General features: G+C 37.9%; 1 protein-coding gene across 1 annotated transcript; it reads left to right on the top strand.

The window, feature by feature from the left end:
- Positions 1 to 2,052: 2,052 nt before the first annotated feature.
- On the top strand, positions 2,053 to 5,611 carry LOC147634877 (sucrose transport protein SUC9-like). Its single transcript, XM_086804090.1, has 5 exons — positions 2,053 to 2,982; positions 3,695 to 4,533; positions 4,690 to 4,753; positions 4,844 to 4,887; positions 5,250 to 5,611. Exons 1-5 carry the CDS (start codon positions 2,523 to 2,525, stop codon positions 5,433 to 5,435), a joined length of 1,593 nt encoding a protein of 530 aa, XP_086660216.1. The 5' UTR covers positions 2,053 to 2,522; the 3' UTR covers positions 5,436 to 5,611.
- The last annotated feature ends 18,858 nt before the right edge of the window (positions 5,612 to 24,469 follow it).

Raw genomic sequence — 24,469 nt, 5'->3', positions numbered from 1 at the left:
CTAATTCATAAGATAAGATTTTCTTTATTCAATTAGATGATTATGGATTAATAGATATATCTTTTTTATTAAATCTACATGATATCTTTGGTTAGATTTTTAAAATGGAGAGGTTTTTTATATAATAATTTTTCTAAGATAAAAATAAAATTTCTAAAAATAAGAAAATCTCTTTTGACACAAAATATATTTCTTTTAACTATAATATATATATATATATATATATATATACATACATACATACATACATACATATTTGAGAAGAACTTTAAAGAGTTGTATTAGAAAAGAAGAAGTCTATGTAATATATTATTTATTTTTGTTAAAATTAAAATTTATTATTTAAAATTTTAAAAATATATAAAAAAATAATATATATGTAATAAATTAATAAATATAGCTAATTTTTTAAAATTTCATATAAGTGAAATAATATATTTTCTTATTTATGTATATATATATTTAAACAAATTAAATATCATAATAGTATTTACATACATATGCATGGATTATCTATAAATTAAATATATATTACTTTACATGTATGTGAAACCATGAATGGATGCACCCATACATGGGAGCTGATGATGTGGCATGGCCGCTGACTTGGCATACACATGTGACACGTGGCAGTAACTCAAGGTGAGGTGATAGCTTTCTCTCCTTGATGATGTGTTAATCCATGTGACATGGCATCTAATGAGGTGGCATTCCATGTCATTAATAAATGAGGTGGAATGCCAAGTTATCAATGATGAGGTGGCATGCCATATCATCAATGTTGAGGTGGCACATTGAGGTGGCATGTTGAGGTGAAATGAATGCCATATGTAGATGACATGTTAGACATGAGTCTCCACCTAGGTTTGGTACATTACCTAACCTACTTTACAAGCCTAGTTAGACTTGGGTTTAGGCTTGGAAGGGAAGAAACTACTCAAGAGAGTGTATGGTTCAAGTCTTGCAAGCACGGTAATATGGTTAGCCTTCCACCTAGTTTTCAACCATGGACGGCCAAAGAAATTTCTTAAACATGATGTGGCATTTTAAGGGGCATGTCCGTAATGTGTTCGTGGTGTTTGTGAAACAAGTCCTTTAGCTTGGACACATCCTATGCCAATTGACGGGCGTCATTCATGTTTTTGGCTGTTTTGGATGTAAAAAACTTGCTAAAATAATTCTAAACCGTCATGCACATTTTTGGATTATGGATGTTTTAGACGTGAAAAACTTGCTAAAATAATTCTAAACTGTCATGCATGTTTTGGGTGTAATGCACATTTTTGGATGTTTGGGACGTAAAAAACTTGTTAAAATAATTCCAAACTGTCAAAACATACATGTAAACTTTGGCCGTCAAATTTGACAGACAAGGGTGCCCATCAAAAGGCAACCATAATTTCGAGCCAATTCATTCACTTCAAAGGAGTCTGTCGTTCACCTTGAAAAGTTCCAACCGCCCTTGGATGTTTTCACACAGGTTTGCCATTGGCCATTGGCCAGTAGAAGAGTGAGAGTTGCTTGAGCAATCAACATTAGAAGTTGTACTACACTAGCTGCTCTACAATATTTCCCAACAAATGTTTTGCTAATTTATGGAAGTAGAAGACTCCACAGTCTAGAGTGAGACTTGATTGAGCAATAAATGTTAGAGGTGGTATTGCCCTACATGAGCAATAAATGTTAGAAGTGGTACAACATAATATATATTGAGCAATAAATAACTATGGATAATGGTACAATTCATTGACGAAGATTCTCCTCATTAATAAGCTGAAGCTCCGAGTTTCACTAGCAGTCGGTAAAAAGGGAGGCAGCCAATGGGCCAGCGACACAAGTAAACAAAGCTTGTAAAACACTGACACGTAGCTAGCAGAATGCCGCGTGGCGTGCCGCAGGCCATTGGCGACCCCATTTTTTTAATTCACAAACCCCGTTTTGCGTCTACGTGGCACTGGCCAGCTGGCAGTCGAACCTACATTTTGTCTTTATGAACCACCTCTTCTCCCGCCCATGCCCATATATATATATTAACCCATTCTCTGTGTAATTCCGGCATAGCCTAAAGCTTGATCAAGCTTTTGAGCTTCATAGCCACGAACTCAATTCTGATATGCCTTCTTCATCCTCATCTTATCTTGAATAATTGTGTACCTTTATGCAGTAGTTCGCCATAGCTGAACCCTCGTGGTAAGATATCTACCTTGCCACAGCCTAAAGCTCTCATGTTGTGATAGCTTTACTTGCTTTGCGTAGCCATAAGAGAGAGCTCTGTTTGCGATATCAAAAGGCTTCATGTATTGAGAGCTCCATGTACTGAGAGTTCCACTTGCCATACCCTAAAGCTCCATGTGATTACAGCTCCATAGCCAGAATCTCCATTGCGTAACCTTGCCATAGCCGAATTTCCGCTATGTTGGTGGTGATAGTTCCATGGTGCATAACAAGCCATTGACTTAATTGCTTAATAACCCCCCTAGAACGAGATCAGCCCCTTTCATTGATTTGACAAAAAACCATAAATGGCAGACAAGGGTAGCACAAGCAAGCCCAAGAGGGTACCATTGAAGGCATTGGCAAGGATAGCATCAGTGGCAGCAGGGGTGCAGTTTGGGTGGGCACTGCAGCTATCCTTACTGACACCATATGTGCAGGAGCTGGGTATACCACACACATGGGCGAGCTACATTTGGCTATGTGGGCCCATATCAGGGATGGTGGTGCAGCCTCTCATAGGGTATTCAAGTGACCACTGCCAGAGCAAGTATGGGAGGAGGCGCCCCTTCATTGTCATTGGGTCCTTCCTTGTCATTGTGGCAGTCGTCCTCATTGGCTTCGCTGCAGACTTGGGCTATGTCATGGGGGACTCCCTCACATCCAGGCCCAGGGCCATTGCTGTCTTTGTGTTTGGATTTTGGATCTTGGACCTTGCTAACAACACCCTCCAAGGCCCTTGTAGAGCCCTCCTTGCTGATTTTACAGGTAAGCTTACCAACTCTGTGTGTGTGTCTCTCTCTCATTATAAATGATTGTTTCAATGACCATGTACTGTTATGTTGATCTTGTGTCAATGAGCCCTTGTAGAGACCATGTCTTTGTCTTAGTGAGCCTTTGTTGAGATAAAGTACCTTCTATTTCATCTCTTCGATTATTTTTTTTGGTCGTGTAGGGTTGCATGTTATCCTTATTATTTTTTTGAGGGTTGTGGCTATGCTTGGATTGCAAATTTGCATGTTATCCCTGTCAAGGACTCTGAATCACACAGCTTGGCTATGCTCGGTGGTACTATGTTTGCCATGATTTTTTAGACCTGTCTGTCTGAAGATAGGCTATGGTTCGATCATTTGAGGACTATGTCATCAAATTTTGGCTATGGCAGACGGTAATTGTCATCTACCCTGATATTTCTGTCCTTGTTGTTTGTATTTGGTAAGTTGCATTATCCTTGTCCTTTAGGGTCCCAATAATTTACTTCTGGCTATGGTTGGTGGTACTTTTCTTGCATTGATTCTTTTGGCTATCCTGATTTGCATTATCCTTGTCCTTTAGGGTCCCAATAATTTACTTCTGGCTATGGTTGGTGGTACTTTTCTTGCATTGATTCTTTTGGCTATCCTGATTTGCATTATCCTTGTCCTTTACTCTTAAGGACTCCTTAATTGGAATTTGGCTATGGTATTCTACATCATGGCAGGAAAAAATCAGCGAAGGACGAGAAGAGCGAACTCCTTTTTCTCATTCTTTATGGCAGTGGGCAATGTCTTGGGTTTTGCCGCGGGCTCTGTGAGCAATTGGTATGCCATTTTCCCCTTTACTGAGACCGAGGCTTGCGGTGTGAGCTGTGCCAATCTCAAGTCGGCCTTCTTGATCGGTGTGTTCATCCTACTCATCACAGTCGTTATTAGTGTAACAGCAGCTCCAGAAATACCATGGTCCCCTAATCAGCAGCCAGGAGCAGCTCCTACATCAGAAACCCCACTTCTAGCAGGTGAAGCTTCTCCTTTCAAAGGTGTTGGACTGCAAAATAAAGGTGATGCAGAGAAAGAAAAAGATGATGAGGAGGATGACATGGAGGTTGAAGAAGAAGTGAGGGAGGCATTCTTCTGGGAGCTGATTGGTGCATTCAGAGATCTTCCTCGTACAATGTGGTATGTGCTCATTGTGACAGCATTGACATGGATAGCGTGGTTTCCTTTCACTCTATACGACACGGATTGGATGGGTCGGGATGTGTATGGAGGAATACCAACAACTGGAGAGGAGACAAGTGCTTCTGTGCTATATAACAAGGGTGTTAGAATGGGGGCCTTTGGGCTCATGCTTCAGTCTCTTGTATTGGGGCTTTTCTCCTTGGCCATTGAATTCTTGTGCAGGAAGCTGGGTCCAAGCTATGTGTGGGCAGGTGCCAATGTTATTATCACTGCCTGCTTTGCTTGCACTGCTGTGCTCACCAAGCTTACCTCCCATCCTCCCAAGACAGGTGCACTAGCAGGAGCCTTGGTTATTTTTGCCGTTCTCGGGGCACCTCTTGCAGTGAGTGCCTTCTTTCTGCTTTCTTATTTTAGCGAGTTGCTGTTTGGTATGTGGAGTAGGTGAAAGAACTGACGATGCGTGGATGTAGGTGTAGTCATGGAAATATTGCTTGATGCATAGATCTTGAAAGTTGAGCTCTCAATGAATGTGGTGCAGGTGACATATAGTGTACCTTATGCTTTGACAGCCACATTGACTTCTAACATGGGAGGTGGACAAGGTAATGTGTGGAAGCTGTCATGGCAGGGTTGGGTGAAGTGGAGATTATTCCACTATTCTTAACAGTGCCCCTTGTGTGTATGGGCTACAGGATTATCGATGGGAGTGTTAAATTTGGCGGTGGTCATTCCGCAGGTAATTGTCATTAGCCTAATTAGCCTTGGTACTCTAGGTTTGGTATGGTGCATTAAGCCTAGAGGCATGCTCTTGGGTGGCCATGTGTGAGCTTATGTGGCTGACACATCACCGCCATGTATGTCGTGCCACATCACCCTCTTACATCATCAACAGACATCACCTTGTCATGTCTATACTCCACAATGCACATCATCATTGGTCAACTCGTTGACTTGCCAACTCATCTTCCTACACAGCACTATCACTACCACGGCATTCTGCCACCTACGCGCCACGTAGCATGCGATCGTTAACCGTCTGCATTATGGATGCCATGACGAGCTATCATTGTAGGATTAAATCTGCGTTATTTTATGCAGGTCATCATATCTGTTGGAAGTGGGCCATTTGACACACTGTTTGGAGGTGGCAACATTCCTGCATTCTTGCTGGGAGGTGCATCGGCGTTGCTGGGCGCGGTGTTGGCGGTGTTGCTGCTGCCGAGGCCTCCGCCAGAGTTCAGAACAACGGGTATTCGCAGGACTCGGAGCTCGCCCATACCTTGATTGATTGCAGGCTCAAGCTTCTCATCTCTGCGCATTTATCTAGAGCCATGAATGGGTACCTTTGCTTTTTCTTTGTGTACTGTAGAGTTGTTGCTTTTTTGAAGCCTGCACATCTCACACTAAGCTCAAATATGAAAATGTGAACATCCCACTACTAATAAAAATGTTTTGAGTTTTTAGTTAAGTATGGTCTTAATGTTGGTTGTCTAGTAGCAAGTGTATGATCTAAAGGCTTACTCTTGGTTGTCTAATGGCAATTGTATGGTCGAAAGTCTTTCTAGAAGGAGAAAGTCTTAATCTTAGTTGTCTAATAGAATATCAAATAATTTGTGTGATACTAAAATCATTACATACTAAAATAAAACCTACCTTAGAAAAATACTCTTATTCTTGAAAATCTCACATAATATATTTAATAGAAATGCAAAAAATATTTCGGTGCCATATTAGCAAGTGTTGGCTTTCTGGAAGCAGAAAGCCACAAATACTAAAATATGTAGTTGCACAATGGGTCCTAAGATATCAAACCGATCATCCCTTAATGAGCTTCTATATCACTACTTTGATTCAAATACTAAAATATGTAGTTGCACAATGGGACCTAAGATATCAAACCAATCATCCCTTAATGATGAGCTTCTATATCACTACTTTGATTAACCTAAGATATCAAACAAACATTTGAACACATATCTATGGTTTTTGATTAGATTTTATTAAAAAACCACAATGTACATAGGTACATGTTAAATGGATTGATCCACTATATGATTAGAAGAGATGGGACTTCCTTTAATTGGAGTAGGGAAAGGCATTTATAAAAAGCCTTTTTTTTGGAATATATCAAAAAAAGGTTGTGCCTAAAACAATTTGGACATATACTAAAAAAAAGATGTGCCTAAAACAATTTGTTACTAATTAGTTGCACTTGCTAATTTGTTATCTTTTGGTTTGTTAATTGATGACGTGACACAGAGATTATCTTTTACTTGTTCTAAATTGTTAATCAATTTAGAGGTCTAAATCAGTAACTAACTTAAAAAGTATATCTTATACCTCTAAGGGTTTAAGACTCTGCAATCTACACATTTACCATAGATTCTTACTAAAGTCATTATAATCTAAGGTCTTATATGAACCTTGAATAATTAATTCTCTGACTACTATAGAAAGAATATTCTCAATAATTCGCGTAGCTTTTCTCTAAGATTCAAAATAAGATTTGTATCTTAATTTATCGAATTACATACCTTAGAAATCTAGAGAGTTTCTATACTCCTAAATTCTATAATTTCAAGGTTCTTTTAACCTATTTCAAAGTTTTAACCTTGCCTTTAAAACGAGATACTCTAAATCTCTTGATTAGAGGTTAATCGAGACTATCTCTCTAAAATTATACCTTCTTTGAGAGACTTTACTTGTTTAGAGGGCCATTTCTCTCACTATAGTATTCTCCTCTTTAGATTTCTTTGCAATAAATTTTTAAAAGAATTCTAAACATTTATTCCAGAATTTTTAATTGATCTAAAATAAATTTTTACACTACTAAACCATTTTCAATTCCATTGGGAACAAATGTGCGACTTTGGTTAGCCTATCAACCACCACGATTATGGAATGATACCTTGCAGTTATCGATGGTAGCCCAATAATAAAATCAATACTTATGAATTTTTGTTTCATTTGGAGAATCCAAGGTATGAAATGTTCTAAGCATTTTAACTTTCTCAATCTTAATTCTCTAGCATGTAAGGCATTGACAGTCATGTTGAAGTAGTACAACCATCTTTAGTCTTGTCCAAAGGAACTTCTCTTGATCTCACCCGTGAAAGTCTTTATATAAGTAGGATGTCCCATAAATTAGGCTATCATCAATCTTAATCAAAATCCTTTTTTTGAATTCACCTTTCTTAAGAACACACATGCGATTATTACAAATAACCATGTTCAAGTTTATGTGTCATTATTTATGCAAGATGGAACAATGAAGTACTTAGTAGTTTCCTTTACGTTTCAAATATTACAAAGAACCTGGATAGATGGTTGAGCAGGATCTGTAAAACTGAGGTTTAATCCTCAAGGATGTTTTGTGGAAGACTTCAAATATTAAACATCTATTGGACAAATGGTTAAGAAGGGTTTGCAAGTGAGGTTTAATCCTCAAGGATGTTTTGTGAAAGACTTCAAAAATCAGTCACTTGGTTGCAAAGGGGTAACAAAAATGGCAAAATGTTTACATTGGATGTAAACATACATGAGGTGAAGGCATCCATGTTTGCATATGGGGAAGGTGTCATTGCAGATATTGACATATGGCACAAGTGTATTGGTCATGCGAATATATAGTAGTTGAAGTCTATGCAGGCCCAAAATATTGTTGTAGATTTGCCGAAGTTTAAAGTTGATGATATACACAAAGTATGTACAGCATGCCAGCTTGTTAAGCAGGTCACGAGCATGAAAAGTACATCAGTGAAAGATCATAGATGTTATACATTCGGATATATGTGGACTGACCAAGACTGCAATAGTTATAGGTTGTAGATATTATGTTACATTCATTGATGATCACACTAGGAAATTGTGGGTTTATTTCATGAAGGAGAAAAGTAAGGTGTTTACTCACTTTCACATATTAAAAGCCTTGATTGAGAAATAAAAAGGAATGTAAATAAAATGCATGAGATCAAATGGTGGGGGGAAGAGTATTTCTCCAACGAGTTCAATGATTTCTTGAAAAAGCAGGGAATCGAGAGACATTTCACATGTAAGTACACTCCACAATAGAATGGTGTTGTAGAAAGGAAAAATAGGCACATTACAGAAGTGGCATATACCTTGATGTCTGAAAAGAATGTCATATTATTTTTGGGCAGAAGCAACAGTAACTACTATTTACATTATGAACAGGACTCCCACTATTCATACATGAATAGTAGTTTACAGACATAAAACCAGATGTGTTTCAATTGAAAATCTTTAGATGTATTGTATGTGTGTATGTTCTTGACAAAGTGAGAATAAAGGTAGATTCAGAGACAAAAAAATGCATCTTCATTGGTGATATTTTGAAGTAGAAGTTTGAGATAAAGGATTTGGGTGAGATGTAGTGTTTCATGAGTATAGAGGTGGTGGGTTCACCACGTAGCATTTTGTTGTTTACAGAGATAGTATGGCTCAGACATGTTATCCAAGTATGATATGATAGGTTGAAAGTCTATTTCAATGCCATTGGAGCACAACACAAAGCTTTTCACAGTTATAGGTGAGATTTTGGAGGACCCCACTATGTGCAAGTACATACTGGGTAGATTGATCTACATGAACATTGATAGGCCAAATTTGAGCTATGTTATTGGACTTGTGAGTTAGTTCATGCGAGCTCCCAAGAAGACACACTTGGATATGGCCAAATATGGGTGAGCCCGCGGATAGGTAAGTTGTCATTTATTGTGACAACATGAGTAGTATACAATTGGCCTCGGTAGCCTAATCTATCATGCTAGGATGAAGCACATTGAGGTGCTATAGGTTTGGTATATGTCAGCACATAGAGGAACATGTGGCTGACATCTTCACAAAGGTACTTGGTACACAGAAGCTCCACAAGGTTAGGATCTTACTTGGAGTGTAGTGTGTGGAGTTGAGCTTGAGAAAGAGTATTGGGATATCGAGCTTAACTGTGGATATTAATGGTGTGATAGTTTCCACGCTTATGCCACTGGCATGGTTGGTGAGATAATGGTTGATATGTCGGCAATGGTGGATGATATGTTGTGTGATAGCCATATTTGGATTACTAGAGTATGGCATAATTATAGTGCATATAGTCCATCCGTCGGTTCACACTATGGACCGATCATTATATGTTATAGTAGGAAAATACTTTCCCTTATAGTATGTACTCTTATCTCTTTAGTTTTTGGTTGTAGATAAGAGAAGAAGATAGAAGAGAATTCAATTAATCCATCTCTCCTCTATAAAATGACCACCATTTTACTTATGGCCCACTGCAGACCATGTGTTCAGCTACTACCCATGGTCTAAGATTGCAACTTACAAAGTGGTTCTAGCTCATAGATTTATAATTTGGACCTCTTAAAAAATAATAGGTTATGTTTTCCATGGCGAGTTATAGGCATGTATAAGTATGTGTGTCATCATCACACCACCAATGTCGCTATATTGTCATTGTCATTGTGGTTGTGATGATGTATAAGAGAAATAACATTAGTTGGGGAGTACAGCAACAATAGCTATAGATAAAGAGGAGGTGGAGTAGGAAAATTGAGAGAAGTATCTAAACAAGTAATAAAAATAGTAGAGGAGGCGTAGGAAAATAGAAATAATAGTACAAAGGAAAGGGGGAGGAGAGGGAGAACAATAGGAGTAGAAGGAGGATGAGTAGGGATGACATGCGACACTTGCACTATAGAAGGAGGGTGAGTAGGATGATATGCAAGACTAAACTACAAAAGGAGGAGGAGAAAAAAAGTTTGTGATAGTTCTCATGATAGTTTGTACAAGATGGTACAAGTAGATGCATGACTAAGGCAATGGCCAACAACATTACTAGGAGCTACTAGGTCCACAATGGTTTATGCAAGATGGTGTATCCATGATGAGTTTGGGGTGCCTATGACTTGCTTGGTATGTAAGATAGTGTATCCATGTTTGGGATCCACCAAGACTTTGGCATCAACCAATCTATGCTAATAAATGTGTGAGATAGTTTAGTTAACAATTGACATGGACATGTACTAACCAACCATACTAAAGATACATGTACACATATCAAGTATTATCACTAAGAGAAGACAAAAAAAATGTATAAATTCAAGTAATCAAAGACTCTATTTTTTCATGTAAACTTGTCATGTTTTTCAATTAAGTTTTTTGATATATACTTATCTCCCTTATCTTGGTTTTAACCTTTGGGGTTTATGTAGGATTTCTTGCCAAATCTAGTGAGAATCTATTTTTTACACATTGATGACTCCTATATATGTACATATTTTTTACATAATGATTCCTATATATGTATGTTTCAATGTTACTTTGTAAGCATATGGTTTAAGGTACTTTGAATAGTGTTGATGATGATGTTGAACTTTGCATGTTACTTCGTAAGCATATGGTTTAAGGTACTTTGAATAATGTTGATGATAGTGCAGAACTAAATACAGTTACAATGTTATCACTATTAAGGACTACACAGAGTGGTGAAATGCTCTCAAACGTTAACAGCTATGCTTGGCAAAAATAAATACAACCAATACCCTATTGAGGAATAGGGTTTAACAAAGATTAGGGTGGATAAAAGTGTGGATTAGTCATGGTAATTAAGCATAGTGTAAGTGAATGATAGTAAGTGAATGATAGTGATTTTAACACAAGAGAGAAGAGCTTGAGACACATAAGAGATTAGCACAATAATGCTTTTTCTCCATTAATTGTTGAAGCCTTTTATAGGCACCAAAATACATCAAAATGAACTCCCTATGTGGGATATTTGTTACTCTTAAAACCTATAAACCTTGATTCACTCCATTATTGATGGATGATTATTGCTATTTCTAACACTCCCCCTCAAATGGTTATCCATCACTTAAGATGTGTGGATTTACAAACCTCCTTTTTAGATTTACGTCTTAAGTGATTATCCATCACTTGAGAAATGTGTGGATTTACAAAGGTCATTTTTGGATTTAGTTTCACTACCTTAGTCTAGACATGCTTAGATTTACCAAGCTCTTTTGGCTTGGGTTTCACCAAATTACTCTAGTGAAGTTTTACAAAAGAGTAGGAATATTAGTGAGTGGCTTTGGTTCAAGGAAGCCTTTAGCCTAGTCATAACCTTGGGCAAGATTGGCCTCTTCTTTGAAGGCCAGATCTTCTTTGTTCTTATTCTTGTCTTTAGTTGTTGAAGTGGATTTATTTGTTGTTCTTCTTGTCTTTAGTTGTTGAAGTGGATTTCTTCTCAATGCCCTTTGTCTTGGACTCATCAATAGGCCAGATCTTCTTTGTTGTTCTTCTTGTCCTTTAGTTGTGTCTTCTTGTTAAACTGGATTTCTTGATGCCCTTTGTCTTGGACTCATCAGTGAGATGATGTCTTTGCTTTGAATTCCCATGGTAGTGAACTATCCTTTTGTTAGCTTGTGCTCATCTTCATTCTTTCACAGAAGAGGTGTATATTAGAGCCTAAGCACTCCGAAAGGCCCATAGCATGGGCATAGTAATAGTAATGTGGCCTTTTTTGGATTTAGCTTTGCCCTTAGATTTCATTCGTAATATGGAGGACGCTGTTACCCTCTGGTTATGCTTAGTAGACTTGTAGTGTCTAATTATTTAGTAACATAGATTAAGTGATTAATGATACCATTCAATCATGATTAGTATAAATCTCCCCCTTAGAAGGATAGGTAGAAAACAAGTGGTTTTCGAGGAAGAAATTAAAGCACTAAATTAAGAGGGTTTTGAGAAATAATGAAATGGCATGTAATAGAAACTCCCTATAAGATTTTTTCCTCTAGCTTTTGAGGTGTAAAGGTGTAAGAACCTCCCCTTCTGTTCTTGTAATTATTCCCCTCTCTGAAATAAAAGAAAGATCTTGTTTTACCCTATTTTGGGCTCCTAGAGAGAGAAAATGTCTAGAGAGATAATCCAAAATTGAGATATATTTGGATATAAAAATCCTCCTAGTGTATAAAATGGTTTCCCGTGAAACAGAAGTTCAAAATGAACTTTCTAATGTGCATTAGGAATTAATTGAAAATAGTATAAGGGACCTTAGCCTAAGGGTCTACATTTTCAGAATTTTTTGGATTATGATCCAATTAAGATTCCAATGGGCCAATTGGATTAATTCAAGTGTTGGAATGAGATAAATCTAAATAATAAAAGAAAATACCCAAAAATAAGTAAATGCTCACATAAGATGAAGAGTTGACTGAGTACAAGGTTTATTAGTTAAAAATTATGAGATATTACTAAAAAATGAGATATTTTAGAATAATGATGCATTTTTGACACCTTGGTAAGGATAGGGAGACTCTTGAGTTAGGCACCTCTTTCACATGTGTGAAAGCATTTTTAATTCAAAAAAATTGTGATATTTTTATCTCTCCTCTCTCTTGGATCAAACCAAATAAAAAAGGGAGCCAAACTGGTCCAAATCTTGTCCAAATTGAGTCAAACTGAACCTAAAAAATTCTAGAACCTAGTTGGACTTGGTTAGTGACCTCCCTCACCTATAAATAGATCCTTAGTCATTTGTAATACTATGCTAGTATTATATTAAAACAATCATATTTTCTATTATCCTTTAAATTTTTCTCTCTCTTGGGAGCTTGGAGTTCTCTCTCTCTACAAAAACTCTTGGAGTTGCTCTTCTCCTCTTAGTGGACCAATTGATTGGTCAGGGGATTCACTACTAATAGAGAATCAAGCCAAACTTAGAGGTAAAATTAATTTTTATGGTTTTTTTCCAATTTATCTCAATGACTTTCTTCTTCTCAACCCCTCTCAAGCTTGAGAAGCTTTCTAAATAATTGTTTTAATTCAAATCAAGCTTTACCTTAAAGTCTTAATGCTTAATTAAGAGAAAGTTAATCTTTATGCTCATTTATAATGCTTTCTTTAAGTAAATCTCTCTCTCTAAAAGAATAGCCATCTTTATGGCTAAATCCCTTGAAAAAGGATGTTTTCAATAATAGTCTCTTAATTCAAAGCTAAACTCTAGGCTTGTTAAGCTAGAGATTAAGAAAATGATATTTTTATGATTTTATTTTAACAAAATAATGGTTATTTCTTTTAGATTATTTATAAGTAGTTAAAAACTACTTTGATTGATTCTAAATGAGAAATAGATTATCCTATCAATTTGGAAAAAGAGAAATCATGGAATGAGCTTAATCTAGTGGAATAATCATAATTAAGTTTATGATTATGGTTAAAATTATGATTTAAATTCATAGTTTGATTTTAAGCATAAAAGAGAAACTTCTATCATATTTTCATTACAAGCTTTTATTCTTTAGAAAAAAAATGAGAATTATCAGCAATAGCAGCGAAGCTATGGTAAAATTTTTAGAAAATAATACATATCTTATTTTTATGCATAATGCTAAAAGAGACTTCCTACCATATTCTAGGATTGGACATCCTATGCAAAAAGAATGATTTTCATCATATTCATGAGAAATAAATTTTTTTTGTACATATGCATAATTAATTGATTATGAGAAAAGAGTAAATTTTGGTAAATTTATTCTTATACAAAAAGAGAAATTCCCATGATATTTGAGATCCAAGTAATTAAATGGTAAAAGAGAAATTTTTTGTAAATTTATTTTTATGCAAAAGAGGAATTCCCATGATATTTGAGATCCAAGTAATTAAATGGTAAAAGAGGAATTTTTGGTAAATTTATTTTTCTGCAAAAAGAGGATTTTCCATGATATTTGAGATCCAAGTAATTAAATGGTAAAAGATAAATTTTTGGTAAATGTATTTTTATGCAAAAAGAGAAATTCCCATGATATTTGAGACCCAAGTAATTAAATGGTAAAAAAGAAATTTTTGGTAAATGTATTTTTATGCAAAAAGAGAAATTCCCATGATATTTGAGATCCAAGTAATTGAATGGTAAAAGAGGGATTTTTGGCATAATTCAAATTATGAGTTTTTATCAAAAGTGATATTTTGGGCATTATTAATTTTATTGGAAAATATGGGTAGAATTGATTTTTGTAAATCCCATGAATATTTTACTCAAAAGAAGAATATTGAATATATTTCACTTGAGAAATTTGAGAAAGAATATAAAAATATCCATCGAGAAAAAGTACCTTTAACTAGGCCAAGCAATTGGCAGAAACTTCGAAGTCCTATCAGTATCGAAAGTAGAAAACGGTACTAAATGTGAATGTGAATGCGATGTGATAAGATGTGAGTAGATGTGATGAGATGTGGATGAGATGTGATGTGATGTAAATGGATGTGGATGTGGATGTGGATGTGAGTGGATGTGATGAGATGTGGATGAGATGTGATGTGATGTAAATGGATGTGGATGTGGATGTGATGAGATGTGAATAAGATAACGATATGCGAAAGGATGTGATGTGATGTAAATGGATGAGAATGAGATGTGATGATGTGTGAAAGGATGTGATGTGATGTAAATGGATGAGAATGACATGTGATGTGATAGAGATGCATGTGAATGAATGTGGGATGTGAATGGATGTGATGGATGTGAATGGATGTGATTAGATATGAATGGATGAGATATAATGTGGATAGATGAGATGTGATGTGATGTGGACTTGGGTAGATGTGAATGGATGTGAAGTAATGTAAATAGATATGAACGTGATGTGATGAAATGTGGATGTGATGTGGATCTGAGTGAATGTAGATGGATGTGATGTGATATGAATGGATGAGATGCAATGTGGATATGTTGTGATGTGATGTGATGAGGATAGATGTGATGAGATGTAATATGATGTGATTGGATGAGAATGGATGAAGGACGATGGGAATACATATGATTGGATGTGGAATAAGCAATGTGAATTGATGTAGAAGAATGTGGAATAACGAGAAATGATGTGGAACAATGTGGAAAGATGAGAGTTCGTTAGAAACTATTTATGAAACCTGTTTTTAAATGATTGTTTTATGTCGAGAATGCTGGGGAAGCATTTTGACCATCTTGTGAATGAGGTCGTGGAGACCTAAGTGATAAAGTTGCAATAGCTAACGGAGAGTCAATGGAGGACGTCTCATATAGCAAGGTTGGGCGAGGTCTTGACGAGCCTCGATTCGATTTAAATGGTGAGCTTCTGGTACGGTGGATGAGGGGACCAAGGAATTGACCTATGAGTGAAGCGCTAGGCGACTTGCAAAGGAGCCTAGAGGGTGCTGACCATACGGTGCTCGGGCTCTGGGTCGCCGAAGAAACCACGCATGCGTCGGGAAGAAAAATGGAACAAGGTGTTAGAGTTATTTTCTGAACTCGGGCATGGATCTGGTTGATTGTCCTTGCTGGTCCTCAACGGATGAGTCCATAGCTCTTTTATATGGATCTGTTGGTTGATCTTGCTGATCTTCAATGGAGAGTCCATTTGGATTTTCTTATGTGATCATATTGTCGGGTACTATGAGCTAGGAACTATTGAAAAGGCCCCTGAGTGCACAGGTGGTGAGCGTTCTGGTTGCCAATGATGCCATAGGTACATCGATGAGAAATTAGAATTCAACCTGGATATTTTGGAGGATTATGATCAGTGATACTATGGTTTCCTTAAAAGATTGTTTTAAAGATAGCTGAATCTGTGAAACATGCAATTTCATATTGGGTGTGTACATGGTGTGACTATCTTGAAGTTTGCTTGAAGCGCCGGCAAGGGGGCCTGGGAACTCTTTTCCCTGGTACCCCCGGTGTAAAAGATAACCAAATTTCTAAATGGATCCTATCACTACAGTGGTTGGGAAGTTGGCTAACCCATGGGATTGGATGGGGTTGGGCTAGACTGATGGATCCCGAAAATGAGACTCAATTTTGTTAAGTTACGATAGTTGAAGTAAATCCCGGATGACCCTTGTTCTATGAAAAAGAATCAATGGCTGTGCCTCTTGATGAGGAAAAAAGCGTTGGACTCTATGATCCAAGTGCAAGACTCTTCCTTGATCTGACCATGAGACTTACGGGCTCGGTTGGATCAGTTTGGTTGACGACCTTGACTACGTTAGAATAAAATATCCTGGTGGAATATCCTATGTCTGCTGGGTGAGGGAAGTTTTTCCGGGTTCGGTTTTGGAAGAACCGAGGGATTAGTCTCTTGTCTGGATATCCGTGGGCAAGGCCCCGAGTGAGAGGTTTTGCCCCGCGTAAGAAGTGCTACTTCTGCCTGCTAGCACCCCGGAATTTGTTGCGTAGAGGGGGCAGGGATCTTTTAGCTAGTATCAGGAGCGAATTGGCTAAAGTGGATCAATCGAGAAGCAAGAAATGTCAAAAATTTATGAAGTACCAGTAAAAGATTGTAATTGTGTGATGAAATTCATATACTAATTGATATCCAGAATGAAGATTCATAAATTGGAAATTGGGTCTTCAGATGGAAGTACCGCAATTGTATGGAATCCGTGACTTGCTTGAGGCCTAGATATGATGGTATTTACTTTATAGCTCCAAGGACTGTGACTACCCGTATATACCGTGGGTATATTTGCAACGCTCTTTACTGACAATATATAAGAGTAAATCTAAGACCTTGAAGTAATAAGAAAAAATTCTATCCAGAGAATGAATTCGAATGCTGGGTTGATATGATTTTTGAATTCTGGTTGAGAATTGATGAATTGATTTGGATTCTGATTGAAAGATGATGATTTTTGAATTCTGGTTGAAAGAAGAGAAGTTGAACAAAGCCACAATGAGGATGAATGAGACGAATCCTAGTGATGATGTTAGTAACTGGAAGACGATTATGACTTTAGCAAATCACTATGAGATTAGTGGATTGTGCTGACAGATTGTTGCTGTTTGACCTTTGACCCAGTGGATCTAATTAAGGAATGACAAATTGAGAATTTGCATAACTGAAATTTCCGTGAGGAATGTTCAGATGGAATTTCCAGTTTGATGGACATTATTGTGTTAAGAATATGAATGAATTATTCTCTGATAATGAGTTATGTATGTTCTTCTTGTAGAAGGGATCTTTATCCCAGGATTTTGTGGGGGGCTGACCAATCTAAAGAACCCCAGAATCAGTTGGATCTAAAGTTGGATTTGAATTATAAATAAAGTGATCTTTTCAGCTGATCGTCTTGGTTGATTTGGGAAAAAGGGACTTAACAAGAATTTCTCACACTAGTGGAATAATAAATTTCTGAAGACATTCATACCTTTAAGAAGCACTAAAGATCAATCCACTAGAGTGAAACCCTTTGATGTAAACTCAATCCAAGCTAATTATTGGGGAAACGACAAAGACGAGTCGACTATAGTGCATCAAATCTCCTCAAACCCACCCACCAACCTTCTTTCTTAGCAAAAGATTATAACTCAATAGAGTGCTCCTATGTTAAGAAGGCAAGACTCCTTTGGATCTATCTCAAGATGATCCAATTAAACATAGATGTGGGTGGAGGAATAGCAAAACCCCTCAAAATGGGAGGAGCCACCCCACAGTTCTTTGAGCCCTAAATTTACAAACTTGCTTAGTAAATAATACCATTAATTTACCAATTGGCTCAGTAAATAAAATCACCATAACAAATGGGAGAATGAGTTACAAACAAGAGAAATTGGCTTTTATAGTTCCAAGCCTTTTCCCACTAGGCCGCCACTGGGGTGGGAGTAAGTGACCCGAGGCACCCAAAACATAGTTACAAGGCTTTTCTCTATGGTTTGGTCAACTAACCGAGATCCTCTTGTCTGTCCTTCGAAGCTCAATACTATGGTTTGGACGACTGACCAAGATCCTCTTGTTTGTCCTTCGAAGCTCAATACTTGAGAGCGTCTTCAAGGTGTTTCCATCATCAAATGATGGGATTTACAATATAGTACGGGTGCCCATTACATAAGTGTGTGGACATAGTTGTCATAGGAATGTGTTAACCAATATGTGGTTAACATACTTCCCTTCCTAAACTCGATCGCGTCCTCGTGAGATCGATAAGAGGTTGTCGAGGGACGTTGGAAGGTATCACACTTGGTTGGTTCTCCTGGCTCTCTAGAAATGAGAGGCGGTGGGAGAGTTAGTAATATGGAAAGAAGCTAGTGGAGTACTGGCGATTAAGTATCCAGCTAGTCGTATTTGCTTTCTTGTTTGTTCCCCATAGTACTCTTTATTTTGTTTTTGGCTTTTTTTCTCTTTTTTTGCCTTTGCGGTTGGACATCTTCTTTAGAGGAGTCAGAGTACTTGAATGAGTAGACTATCATGGAATATTTAATGACCAATATGGTGGTGAGCGTTCTGGTTGCCAATGATGCCATAGGTACACCGATGAAGGAATGATTGGAAATTAGAATTCAACCGGATATTTTGGAGGATTATGATCAGTGATACTATGGTTTCATTAAAAGATTGTTTTAAAGATAGCTGAATCTGTGAAACAGGCAATTTCATATTGGGTGTGTAAGTGGTGTGACTATCTTGAAGTTTGCTTGAAGCACCGGCTAGGGGGCCTGGGAACTCTTTTCCCTGGTACCCGGGGCAAAACATAACCAAATTCCTAAATGTATCCTATCACTACAGTGGTTGGGCGGTTGGCTAACCCATGGGGCTGGATGGGGTTAGGCTGGACTGATGGATCCCTAAAATGAGACTCAACTCTATTAAGTTACGATAGTTGAAGTAAATCTTGGATAACCCTTGTTCTATGGAAAAGAATCAACGGCTATGCCTCCTCTTGATGAGGAAAAAAGCATTGGACTCCATTTTCCAAGTGCAAGCTTTTCCTTGATCTGACCATGTGACTTATGGGTTCGATTGGATCAGTTTGATTAGTTAAAGCTCTTGACTACGTTAGAATAAAAATATCATGGAGGAATCGCTCGTGCTTTCAAGGCAAGGGAAGTTTTTCCGGGTTCAATTTTGGAAGAACCGAGGGATTAGTCTCTTGTCTGGATATCTGTGGTGGGCGAGGCCCCGAGTGAGAGGCTCTACCCTGTGCAAGAAATGCTACTTCCGCTACTAGCACCCCAGAATTCATTGCGCGAAGGGGCCAGGGATCTTTCAGCTGGTATCAGAGTAAATTGGCTGAAGTAGAACAACTGAGAAGCCACAAATGTCAAAAATTTTATGAAGTACTAGTAAAAGATTGTCATTGTGTGATGAAATTCATAAAAATTGATATTCACAAATGAAGATTCATAAATTGGAAATTGGGTCTTCAGATGGAAGTACCGCAATTGTATGGAATCCCTAACTTGCTTGAGGCTTAAATATGATGTACTTACCGTATAACTCTAAGGACTGTGACTACCTGTATATACCATGGGTATATCTGCAGCTCTTTATTGACAATATATACGAGTAAATCTAAGACCTTGAAGTTATAAGCAAAAATACTATCTAGAGGATGAATTCGAATGCTGATTGATATGATTTTAGAATTCTGGTTGAGAATTGATGAGTTGATTTGGATTCTGATTGAAAGATGATGATTCCTAAATTCTAGTTGAAGGAAGATAAAGCCACAATGAGGATGAATGGGACGAATCCCAGTGATGATGTTAGTAACTAGGATGACGATTATGACTTCAGCAAATCACTATGAGATTAGTAGATTGTGCTGATAAATTTTTTCTATTAACCTTTGACCCAGTGAATCTAATTAAGGGATGACAAATTGAGAACCTGCATAATTGAAATTCTCATGGAGGAATGTTCAGATGAAATTTTCAGTATGATCGACCATTATTGTGTTAAGGATATGAATGATATGTTCTGAATGAATTGATCTCTGATAATGAGTTCTGTGTGTTCTTCTTGTAGAAGGAATCTTTATCCCAGGATTCTGCGTGGGTTGACCAGACTATAAGGAACCCCATAATTTAGTGGATCTAAAGTCGGAATTGAATTATAAATAAAGTGATCTTTTCACCTGAGGGTCTTGGTTAATTTGGAAAAAAGGGACTTAACAAGAATTTTCGTATTGATAGGATCATGGATCGAGGTCATCGTGGTAGGAATGTTAATCCTCAACTCAATGAGGAAGAGCTCGACCCAGATGTTCGTAAAACTCTTCATAGATCGCAGCCTTGACCTTTCAAGGGTGAAGGGGAAAACCTGGGCGAGGCTCTGGAGAAGTGGATCAAAGCAATGGAAGAATACTTCGATGTCACCGGGTACAATGAGAAGAGTAAAATGGCTCTTGCAAGGTTGAAGATAGTAGAAACAACTAGAGTGGCATGGAGAAACCACTGTGAGATGAATCGTCTGGATCGGAATACCCAAACATGGAATGATCTCAAGACTTACCTAAGGAAGAGATTCTGTCCTCCTGACTTTTTAGAAACCAAGATGAATAAATTCTTAGAATTAACCCAGGGGAGCGGAACTATTGAAGTGTATCACCAAGCATTCGCTCTCCTCCTCAAGTACTCGGCCACTGGATGAAGAACAGCTGATGGTGGCCAGGTTCATTCGGGGACTGAACGAACCTTTGAATGTCCTAGTGAAGAATGCCAAGCCAGTTTCCATGGCCGAAGGAGTGCGAATGGCAAAGGATTTCGCCAAGGCCTTTGATATCAAGGTCCCACCATCATATTTCAAAAGAATTCTAGCTCCGAAAGGTGATTCCAACTTCCCACCAACTAAGAGACAACAAGGTCAATCTCAGGATATGGAAAGTTCCAGAATGGAAGAAAGGTTCTTTTCTCGGAACTCAATTCCCTGGAATTCAACTTCAGAAGTTCCACCCTTGAACAAAGAAGTGAAATGCTATAACTGTCAAGGATTTGGACATCGCAGTATGGATTTCCCAACTCCTTTTGGATCAAGGTGTTCGGGGCGGCGGGGAAATCAGGGACCAAGATTCCAGACTCCAGCTCCTTCCTTCCAGAGTAATCAGGCTCCTTTCCGTCAAAATCAGGGAAATCCCAGAGGTAGACCCTCAAACCAACCCTCAGTATCAATCCAAAGTAATGCAAGACCTCCGCCTCAGAATAGGGGAAGTCAAAGAGAGATGTTCCCAAATCGGCCACCCACTTCCAAGGCAGTAACACTGAAAGTGATTGAAGAAGAAGAAGATGAAAGAGATTATACTCCATTTGCGAGATGAGGACATCTCGCGTTTTTTAAGTGGGGTAGGATGTAAGATTCCTCCCTCCAGCTTTTGAGCTGTAAAGGACCTCCACTTTTGTTCTTGTAATTATTCCCCTCTCTGAAATAAGAGAAAGATCTTGTTTTACCCTGTTTTGGCCTAGAGAGAGAAAATATCTAGAGAGAGATAATCCAAAATTGAGATATCTTTGGATATAAAAATCCTCCTAGTGTGTCTGAATTTCAAAATGTGCATTAGGAATCAATTGAAACAAAAGTTCAAAATGTGTGTCTAGACTTTGAACTTTCCAATGTGCATTAGGAATCAATTGAAAATGATATAAGGGACCCTTAGCCTAAGGATCTAGATTTTTCAGAAATTTCTGGATTATGGTGCAATTAAGGTTCCTATGGGCCAATAGGATTAATCCAAGTGTTGGGATGAGATAAATCCAAAGAATAAAAGAAAATACCCAAAAATGAGTAAATGTTCACATAAGATGAAGAGTTGGCTGAGTACAAGGTTACCTTGGTAAGGAGGGGGAGACCTTTGAGGTAGGCGCCTCCTTCACATGTATGGGAACGTTTTTTAATTCAAAAAAAGTGTGATATTTTTATCTCTCCTCTCTCCTGGATCAAACTAGATCAAAATAGGAGCTAAACTGGTCCAAATCTTGTCCAAAGTCAGTCAAACTGAAGTTGGAAAATTCTAGAACTTAGTTGGACTCAGTTAATGACCTCCCTCACCTATAAATAGACCCTCATTCTTTTGTATTCTCATCTGTGAGCTATACCATGCCAATATTACATTAAAATAATCATATTTTCTATTATCCCTTTAAAATCCTCTACTTTTGGAGAGATTGGAGCTTCTCTCTCTCTCTCTCTCTCTCTCTCTCTCTCTCTCTCTCTCTCTCTCTCTCTCTCTCTCTTCAACAATCCTTGGAGCTTTCTTCTCAACATACTAAACCAATTGATTGGTTGGGGGCTTCCTTCTAAGATAAAGAAACAAGCCAAATCTAGAGGTAAGAAGTAATTTCATGGTTTTCATTAATATTCTCAAAAGATTTCACTTCTCAACCCTCCTTCAAGCTTGAGAAGTTTCAAATTAATTGTTTTTTCAATGCAAATCAAGCTTTCTATAAGAATTCTAATGATTGATCACAAAAAAGTTAATCTTTATGCTTAATTAGGATGTTTTTTATGTATATCTCTCTCTCCCAAAAGAATAGTCATTCCTATGACTAACTCTTTAGCAAATGAATGCTTCTCATTAATAAATTCTCAATTCAAAAATCAAACTCTATGCTAGTTAAGCTAGAGGTTAAGAAAATGGCTTTTTTATGCTTTTATGCTAATTCAATCATTTAAATGCAAAAAGAGGAATTCCCATGATATTTGAGATCCAAGAAATTAAAAGATTGTTTTAAAGACAGCTGAATCTCTGAAACAGGCAATTTCATATTGGGTGTGTAAGTGGTATGACTATCTTGAAGTTTGCTTGAAGCACCGGCTAGGGGGCCTAGGAACTCTTTTCCTTGGTACCTGGGACAAAACATAACCAAATTCCTAAATGGATCTTATCACTACAGTGGTTGGGCGGTTGGCTACCCCACGGCATTGGATGGGGTTAGGCTGGACTGATGGATCCCTAAAATGAGACTCAATTATGTTAAGTTACGATAGTTGAAGTAAATCCCCGATAACCCTTGTTCTATGGAAAAGAATCAATGGCTGTGCCTCTTGATGAGGAAAAAAGCGCTGGACTCTATGTTCCAAGTGCAAGTCTTTTCTTTGATCTGACCATGTGACTTACGGGTTCAGTCGGATCAGTTTGATTAGTTAAAGCTTTTGACTACGTTAGAATAAAAATATCCTCCGTGCTTTCTGGGCGAGGGAAGTTTTCCTCCGGGTTCGGTTTTGGAAGAACCGAGGGATTAGTCTCTTGTCTGGATATCCGTGTGGGCGAGGCCTTGAGTGAGAGGCTCTGCCCTGCGGAAGAAATGCTACTTCTACTGCTAACAACCCAGAATTCGTTGTGCACGGAGGGGGCAGGGATCTTTCAAGCTATGCTCAAGAGCTCCATCGTAGCTGCTCGTCATCACCATCCTCCCGCACTCGTTGTCACACTGAGGTGGTTGCTAATCCAATGGGTAGTGCAACCTCTCTTTGCGAAGATCGTGTGGGATCTCCACGGAAGACGATCACGATGGTAGCCTAATCACTCAAGCAAGAGGGAAGCTGATAATAAACAAGGGTATTATATGTGTGTGTGAAGCTTAAGGTGGATCAAGCAAGGGTAAGCTCATGATTAATAAGAGAGTGATAACTGCCTAATTGGTGGCTAGAGGTGATTACATCAACATGAACATATATTGGCATAACTGCCTAATTCCAACTTGTCTCACTCATTGTGATACCACCATATCATGGCACCACCATCATCATGAACATAGACATCATCATAGACATCATACATGGGGACATTAGCCACTATCCCTCATAATAAGGTCGCCATACACATACATACATGAGAACATAAACATACATGTCATCTCATAACATGGGTGAACATAGCCATCAATGGCTTCATGATCTTCATCTTCATCTTTATCTTCATGTCGAGCTCTATCTCCATGGTTTCTTTAACATCATAATTTTCATCTTGGTCTTCATCTTTCTCATGCGGCTTCATCATCATGATCCCATTCATCATCTTGATCCATAAGAATTCTTGAATCTTATACATGGGACGATGCATAGCATTGTAAGATACATAGTATAGCATAATGGAAGCATCTTGATATGACACCTCATCAACATAACAACATACTGAAAATAGCATGAGGTCATAAAAAACCTGCACAGTTTCATGTAGCATCAATACGTATGGCCCAATGATACTCACATGTACAAGGCCGATACAACTTCTAACTCCCATGTGAACGGCCTCTTAGGACTCTGTAAACCAAAATAGATATTGTGACCTTGATTTTTTATTTTTATTTCTTTTACTGCTGAGTGCCGTTCGATTGCTGTGTGCAGGTCGTGGGCCAGTGTTTTACTACTGCCTGCCTCCGTCTCCTTCTAGTCGGTGATGCTATCTTGGTTATTGCCCTACGATTTCTTGGCAAAAGTAGCTCCTTCTATGCTGACGAACTCTCGGTTAGTAGGTGAAGCTGCATAAGCACGATGACAGGCCTCTGCGTGTCAGTACTGGGCTGAGCAGCAGGTGTAATGGATCGCAAC

Source organism: Cibotium barometz, chromosome 10 (assembly GCF_041138505.1).
Source record: "Cibotium barometz isolate CiBa-2024 chromosome 10, ASM4113850v1, whole genome shotgun sequence".
NCBI lineage: Eukaryota > Viridiplantae > Streptophyta > Polypodiopsida > Cyatheales > Cibotiaceae > Cibotium > Cibotium barometz.
Note: the sequence above shows the minus strand (reverse complement) of the source record. Positions and strands in the feature narration are given on the sequence as shown.

What these genes read in the sequence shown, in the direction of transcription:
- LOC147634877 (XM_086804090.1), top strand. Translation starts at nt 2,523, where the DNA reads ATGGCAGACAAGGGTAGCACAAGCAAGCCCAAGAGGGTACCATTGAAG. An exon ending in CCTCCTTGCTGATTTTACAG is followed by an intron (nt 2,983 to 3,694) that starts GTAAGCTTACCA and finishes ACATCATGGCAG; the next exon opens with GAAAAAATCAGCGAAGGACG. An exon ending in TGGCGGTGGTCATTCCGCAG is followed by an intron (nt 4,888 to 5,249) that starts GTAATTGTCATT and finishes TATTTTATGCAG; the next exon opens with GTCATCATATCTGTTGGAAG.